At 43.9% G+C, this 8,307-nt stretch overlaps 1 protein-coding gene across 1 annotated transcript in view; it reads right to left on the bottom strand.

Annotated features, from left to right (window-relative positions):
- The window catches only part of LOC109312144 (dermatan-sulfate epimerase-like), a 330,716-nt gene that overhangs the window by 312,330 nt on the left and 10,079 nt on the right, over positions 1-8,307 (bottom strand). The window contains exons 5-6 of the mRNA XM_019538188.1: positions 7,890-7,978; positions 3,810-3,891 (exon numbers count right to left, since the gene is read on the bottom strand). Of these exons, the coding sequence (XP_019393733.1) occupies positions 3,810-3,891; positions 7,890-7,978 (171 nt within the window). The remainder of the gene's footprint in view (positions 1-3,809; positions 3,892-7,889; positions 7,979-8,307) is intronic.

Raw genomic sequence — 8,307 nt, 5'->3', positions numbered from 1 at the left:
ATTGGATGCTTATCTTGCTGGGATCCTATGACCCCAGCTGACTTCCTGCCCTTTGGGCAGGGGGCTGGACTCGATGATCTACCAAGGTCCCTTCCAGCCCTAATGTTTATGAAATCTATGAAATTTACACATATCACCTCTGCAAACCAAAAGGTTACACAGTAGGGGTGCACTGATAGAGATTTTGGGGGCCGATACCAATAGCCGATTTTTAAGGAGGCATATCAGCTGATACCAATCTGATTTCCAATACAGTTGTGTCCAGCTGGTAAGCCTGTTCTGGTGGAAGGGGAGAGAGGAGAAAAGGCATGTGAGGGGATGTAGATCAATGGCCTCCGCAGTAAGGGAGGAAGTGGGGCTGAGCTTAGGCCTGGGCCTGGGGCAGAGGCTGCCCACCTGGTGCGGGGCAGGGCAGGGCAGGGTGCAGGACAAAGCCATGGTTCATCCAGGGAACATGGAAGGGGGTTGCTCCTGCTACTGCATGCACCCCGGGAGGGCACGGGGGGGATGGCCCTGGAGCTGCGCAGGGCACAGATGAGGTGGGCTGCAGGCTGGAGCCAGGGCTGCACAGGGCTCTTCCCAGTGTGTGTGGTGGGGGCAGAGGCCTGGCCAGGGCTGCACGTGGGGCTGGCAGCAGTGATGGAAGGGCGCTGCAGCGACCCCAAATTTCACCATAGTCCCCCATACCCCCCTTCCCAGTGCTGCCACAGCTGCCTGCCCCGAATGCAGCCCCGGCTGAGCCCCCCACTTGCACCAAGAAGAACCCCGTGCAGCCCCGGCTCCAGCCCACAGCCACAGCCCACCCTACCTGTGTGCCACACAGATCCAGAGGCACACCCCCTGCTACCACGTCCTTGCAGAGTGCACACAGCAGCATGAGCCACTCCCCCCATCCCCACGCCCCCGGACAAGCTGGAGCTCTGCCCCACACCCTGTCCCGCCCCAGCTAGGTGGCGCCTTTCCCAGGCCCACTCCCTTCCTCACTGTGGAGGGCATTGATTTGTCCCCCCATTCCCTTACACCAGACTTACCACAACTCCCCATGCTACCCTGCAGTGCTCCTCGCTGCCTACATGCTGCACTGCAGCTGCGGCTGCACACACACGGGTGTTTATTAGATAAATTATTGGACACATCAGGCCAATTTTGATACACTCAATTTTCTTTATATCGGTACCGATCCAATATTGAACCAATGAATCGGGGCACCTCTACTATATAGCAAATGTTCAAAAACCATGAGTTACCTGATCCACCTACAAAATCAAAGGAATAGCTTTAATTTTTTTTTAATGAGTTGCTGCAATTCAAGCTTTCAGGATTTGCATTTTGCAACATTTCCTCCACAGTGACAGGACTTTTAAATGCAGAGTGCAGAAACAGTAAGTTTAGTATCCCCAGGGGGACCAGAGATACGTGGAGAACCTCAAAAGGGGTTCCAGCTGGAGAGTTCAGGAGAAACAAAGTGGAGGCAGAAAAGAAAATCAGACTGTATCAAATGTATCTGCTCAGCACCACCTTGTCACCACTTTCAGAGCTAAATCTAGGATTCACTTCTCTTCACAATTTTTCAATATTTAAAAAATACACCTACTTTTTTTGAAACTCTGTAATCAAATCAAGTAATTCACTCTTAACTCCCAAAGAAAAGTTTTTGCTTATTAATTAAAGATTATAAAATACTGAGATTCAGTATGATGGTGATCTAGACAGACATCTGGGTTTAATCCTACCTTGCCAAGGCACACATAGTAACAACCATCAGCAAAAATGAGTAAGAAATAAGAATTTTTTTGCCTGCTTGTTTGCCTTAACATTTCTTTCTGAGGTCCACATTTAGGATACATAGGGTGCATCTACACATTGTCATGCAGTGATGTTGCTACGGTACATGTTTCACTACTTCCTTTTGTACACCATATCTCCTTAGTACTTTCTTTGGTAAGCCATACAGCACACAGTTAGATTTCGCTGCTGTCACCATAGCAGCATACTATACCCAGGGAGTGCACGGCTATGGCAACATAGCCGGCTCTCACATGTAAACACACATGATTGCTATGTCGTCGTTGTGTGACATGTAGATGAGCCCATAAAGTTAAAGCTGAACTGATATCAATTGCATTAAACAACAGGAAAAAATGCTAATTTTTTTGCAAGAACAGATTTTAAACATAGCAATTGAACATGAATGCCATACTACAAAACACAAAGTAGCATTTCTTACAATTTACGATATTCAAGTCTAAATAATATTACAAGAAAGTGTCTCTCTCTCTTTCTCTCTCTCACCGCGCCCCCATGTAACTGAGATAGAAAGCAGTCTCCCAATTAAACCCTGGCCAAATTGCTTCCCACTGAAACTGAATTTTCAATTAATTTTTTTCAGAAAAGTCATTTTGTTTCTACAGTAAATGAAAAATGAATGGCCACAAACTGAAATATTTTGATTTGAAAATGGAACCACAATACCTCATACCGCTGGCTTCCCTGTTTGTTTACATCTCCTGTAATGCAGCTGTGTTGGGGTTGACTGCCATTTTGGGAGACATTACATAATCATTTATCATAATTTTCTGCTATGTTAAGTTGTATACAGTATAAGAACATTTTTTTAGAAATTCCAATTTTATAGAACTCTGATCCAAAATATCTACATGACTCTCAGTCTGTTACTGCTATTTGCACTTATTGTATACAACTTTTGTTTGTTCCCTGTGACACACATAAAAGAGAAGCGTGTGTACTAAAATAAGCACCATCTCTGACAGGATTATGACAAAAATAAGTTTTAGTCAGAAATTAGTTTGTAAATGCACATGCTTACACATATAAAAAAGCATTTTCACGTGCAGATTACTATTTACATAACTATTAAACAAAAGTTTGGAGACAAAGCTTCAAAAGTTAGCCTTCTGGATACTTAAATACTATCTACATATAGTTTCTCTTGTAACAGAACTGTACACCATCATCATTCTCTGGAAGCAAAACCTTATACCATTCAAAAATTAACATATGCTCTGCAGAAATACAGTGGCTGCTAATTAAAAGAATATTTTATTTCTTTGATGTCAGCAAGATATTTCATGGTTTTCTTTTTATACATGATACTTTCTATAGGGTCTCAGAAGTACCTAATCCTGTCTATGCCTCAATGGAAAATATATAGAGGGGAACAGAAAAGTGTATATACCACATTTCACAGGTCAAACTGTATAAAATATCTGAACTCCTTTTAGTTCCTATAAACTGGAACCACAGTGCGAGGGGATTTGTGTTTTTGTTTAATAATAAAAAGCATTTTCCGACATCCTTATAAAATGTTACAAAGGAACAATCTTTCATAATAAAAGCTTCCTATCACTTAAGAAATAGTAATCCAAACTTGAGAGCTAAAAAGGATCTACTGAAAACCTTGGTTTGCAAAATACTCCCTCAATATTTCATAAGCAATGTTAGTCTTGCCAATTATACACATCTGGAGACAACAGTGTCCAAGCTTGATATAAGAACATCCACCTTCCAGCCCAATCATAAGAAAAAAAGCTAAAAACGAATTCATTATGGTAGCATACCGTAACTGCTACCGTTACATACATTAAAATGCTTACCATTTAAACTGAAGGCAAATTAAGCACTCACAGCAATCATTCCAGCATAAATATTTATCTCGTATACAGAATACACATTTCTCTAACAACAACCAATTTTAAAAGTTGTGTTGAATAAAACAAACCAAAATTATTTTGGCAAGTATATATTTAAGGAATCCTGTAATAAAGCCTGTCTTTAATGAACTCACTTACCTTTAAAAGCTGAGGTTTTATAATTATGTTGTATAGCAGCAACCACGTCCTTCCAAAATTCGTATTTTTTTTGACTGTCATGCTGTAAGGGTCAAAAGAATTCAATGAGTATGTCAAATATTAGTTGTTCCAGGTTTTTAACTGGAAGAATAATTTTGAAAGAGAAGATGAATAATCCTGTAGATTGGGGCTGAGGGGTTCAGTACCCAACTTGGCCACGAACCTCCTGTCCTCTCAGACAAGTCATTTTCCAACCTCTGCAATTGAATTAGGAGCTCATGCTTCAGAGCAAGAGCATCATCCATGCCAGTAACAACTGGTAACAGTTAGGGACCTCCCAAATTCACAATTTTGCAATTTTTGCAGAAACAGCAAGTTTGGTAGGTCCCCCATGAAAATGTGCAAGGACCATGATAAGCACTGGGTTTTGGCTGCTGCCAAGTCTGGGGATTTTGACTGTGGTGTGCCAATACCCCTACTAGGCCTTAAACCCAGAGGATCCTGGCTAGAGGGTCTTACCCCTCTGTTCAGAGTCAGACTGATTGCTATATTTGGGATCAGGAATGAATTTCACCCCATGGCCAGACTGGTATGGACTGCAGGGTTTTTGTCTTCCTCTGTAGCAGGGGTCATGGTCCTCTTCCAGGGATCTCTCGAGCATATATTAACAACCTTTACAGTAGGTTGCAGCTTCATATCTGCAGTAGCAGGACGTTGGCTGTGTGGTTCCCCTGCTTTACCCAAGGCAAGATTGAGTGTTAAGTCTTCTGTTGCGTTCGGGCTGACTGTCATTTTGGGAGTTAAATAATGAATTTGTACAGAATGGTACAAATGTCTTGGGCTGGAAGATGGCCTATATGTCTTACATAGAGGTTCCTTCAAACCCTATTTCTCTATGATAATATCAAGTCCCCTCTATGCGGAAAGGGATCTCGGAAGCGGAAAGGGATCTCGGAGTCCTAGTGGACTCCAAGATGAACATGAATCGTCAGTGTGATGAAGTCATCAGCAAAGCTAACTGCACTTTGTCATGCATCAGCAGATGCATGACAAACAGAATCAAGGAGGTGATACTTCCACTCTATCGGGCATTAGTCAGACCGCAGTTGGAATACTGTGTGCAGTTTTGGGCGCCACACTTCAAGAGGGATGTGGATAACCTGGAGAGGGTCCAGAGAAAGGCCACTTGTATGGTTAAAGGCTTGCAGGCCAAGCCCTACGAGAAGAGACTACGGCACCTGGACCTCTTCAGCCTCCGCAAGAGAAGGTTGAGAGGTGACCTTGTGGCTGTCTATAAATTCATCATGAGGGTGCAAAAGGGAATTGGTGAGGCTCTAATCACCAAGGCGTCCCTGGGGGTTACAAGAAATAATGGCCATAAGCTAGCAAAGAGCAGATTTAGACTGGACATTAACTTCACAGTTAGAGTGGCCAAAATCTGGAATGGGCTCCCATGAGAGGTGGTGCTCTCCCCTACCTTGGGGGTCTTCAAGAGGAGGTTAGATAGGCATCCAGCTGGGGTCACCTGAACCCAGCACACTTTCCTGCCTATGCACGGGTTCAGATTCTATCTATTGAGGTTCCTTCTGTCCCTAACATCTATGAATCTATGCATTGCTTCCAAGTTGCACACCAGTAGCCTAGAAACAGTGATGGAAAAAAATCCTCAACCTGTGCTCTGACTACCTAAACCAAGAATAAGAGATTCAGCAATCTGGGTTTAAACATTAATTTTACTATCTTTTCATCAAACTGAACCAATAACCATCTACAATATGAAGCTGGGATAAAAGTAGTCAAGTAATAAAATGGAAATCTTCCAGGAATATAATTTCAAATTTTCAATAACTACTACAAACTTAAATAGTTACTGTGCTGTTCTTAACTCAATAGGTTCTCTAGTGTCCAATTATAAAGCTTCCAAGGTCTGTACAGTTCTATTTCTGGGCCTACACAGAAGTGTCTTCACAGTGCCGCAATGCAAAATGCCTCTCTCACACTAAAGCATATTCAGGACCCATGTACAGATAACTGTAATGTCATCTACCATTTTCTTTAAAACTTCTGGAAGCATTTAGGAAACATTGTCCTATAACCTCATCTGAGTAAAATTCTCTGTTTTTATGTCAGGGCCTTGTTACATCTTACATTGTAAGCCACACAAATGTTGATTGGCTTATTGGAGTTTGGAGCAGTTACACCTTAAGGATAAAAATCTCTGACTGTTTCCCACTTGCACAACTCTACGATGAGGTCTGATGTGTGGGCATGGTGAGCCAGGACAGGCTTCTATCCCTGCTCTACAGGCAGGGGTGTGAGAGATAAGGTTGTGGGGAGAGGAGGGAACACGTAAATGTCAATGTCACCTGTCTTCCCTGGAACAAGAGTGGGCATAGGCTGCATGCTGGTGGCTTGCAGTGACAAAGCAGCACCTTCCCCTTCTCCTCCTCCCCCATGCTGCCAGGGATGCTAAATGCTCCCACCAACCACAGCATGGTACTGGTTCTGCTGCCCAGCCTGGCAAGGCACCGATGGCTCTGTTGCTGCCCTGCCTGGGAGCACTGCACCATGCTGCCCCGCATTTCCTCCCAGCAACGTCATCTGCCTCTCCCAGAGTCCATTGCAAACGTTGGCAGCATGCTTGTGGCTCACCATGATGAATAACCACCTTCCCCCTGCCTGTCCTCCTCCTCCCTCCCACACCCCTTCCCCTCAACCCCACCATCGCCAACACCAGAGCTGCTAAATGCTCCCAACAGCCATGGCACGGTACAGCAGGAGGAAACCAGCAGGGCAGTGCAGCTCAAAGACCCCGCGTCAAGCTTTGATGGAGCTGTCCGTATCTTACTGGGCCATACAGCAGAGCCAGTGCCAGAGCCCCCTTGTGCTTTCACGTGGCTTTCTTCTTTCTCTTGTGCTCGCCCACACTCTGCCCACCCTGCAGCAGCTCCCTGGCACACCAGCTCCAGTTTTTCATTGCAAATAAATCTTTTCCTTTCACTAATGATTTCAGTGTTTCACGCCCCCCGCCATACTCTCCACCAGCACAGACCTGCCTCAAGCTGTCTCCATCACAGTATGAACATGAGCCAGCAGTGTGATGCTGTAACCAGTAGGGCAAATAATACGCTGGCATGCATCAACTGATGCATCTCCAGCAAAACCAAGGAGGTGATTCTTCTGCTCTAATCAGCACTGGTGAGACCACAGCTGAAGTACTGCATCCAGTTCTTGGCACCACGATTTTTCAAGCTTGTCCACATCCTTGTTAGATTCCAAAAAGGAGCCACCCATATGATAAGAGTCTTAAAAGGCAAGCCATATGAGGAAAGGCTGAGGGATCTGGGACTCTTCAGCCTGAGGAAAAGAAGGCTGAGAGGAGACCTGGTAGCAGCTTACTGCTACACAAGGGGAGTACATCAAGGGCTCAGTGAGCAACTCTTCACCACGGTACTCAAGGGGGACACCAGGAGTAATAGCCACAAACTCCTGGAAGATTGATTCAGGCTCAACATTAGGAAAAACTTCACAGTCAGGGTGTCCATACTGTGGAATAAGCTTCCTCCAGAGGTGGTGCAATCACCTACCCTGGAAATCTTCAAGAGGAGACTAGACAGTCACCTTGCTGGGGTCACCTGACCCCCAGTTATCTTTCCTGCTTAGTGCAGGGGGCTGGACTCAATCTTGCAAGGTCCCTTCCAGCCTTACAATCTATGAATCTATCAATCTTCAGCTGTGCACAGAAATACCACATGGGAAAAGGGCCAGTGAAGGAGATACTGAAAGACTTCAGCTTGAGCAGCACAACTGTGGGGAGTGGTTACACTTTAATGGAACAGGAGCTGGGTAGTGCAGATCAGAGATAATACTATCCTGGAGTGGCAAAACTTAGAGCCACATAATGGATACTTAAGCCACTTAAAGATGTTAACCTAGGGCCAGTTCAGGGTTGAAGAGCTCCAGAAGCTCCCTAAAATTACCATGTAAGAAGGCCCTAACTGCAATAACAAGTTTTGCCAGTAGAACTTAATCTGTTCTTTTGATTAGTATTTGCAAACTGAAAAGATATTTCATCTTTACAGATCTAATTCCATGTACATCATAAAGTTTACTATCTGAAGATTTAAACCTTCTGAATTCATTTAGCAATCCATCACTGTTAACAATCCCTTAAACTGGAAGAGTTAGGGTATTACAAGCAAAGGAATTACAGTGTCAAAAAAGGAATGCAAATCTGTTGTGCCATCTGTGGCTCCAAGGTAACTATTCATTTGCATCCTCTGACCCCGCAGTAAGCAAAAGATAAATCAAGGTGCAGACAGCAGTCCCTCTACTGAGACACAGTAAATCCACATCTCTTATTACCTTGCTGTAATTTATCTGTTTTTCCATGCCTTTACAAATATTTCAATTTCCAACTAGTTTTAAACATGCCATTTCATTACAAAAGAAGATAACATTTAAGGGAGATGAATGCTTTGCTACTTTTGTACTAGTT

Source organism: Crocodylus porosus, unplaced genomic scaffold, assembly GCF_001723895.1.
Source record: "Crocodylus porosus isolate Cpor-Errol unplaced genomic scaffold, CroPor_comp1, whole genome shotgun sequence".
In the NCBI taxonomy this organism is placed as follows: Eukaryota; Metazoa; Chordata; order Crocodylia; family Crocodylidae; genus Crocodylus; species Crocodylus porosus.
The sequence above is the reverse complement of the archived record's forward strand: the minus strand, read 5'-3'. Positions and strand labels throughout refer to the sequence as shown.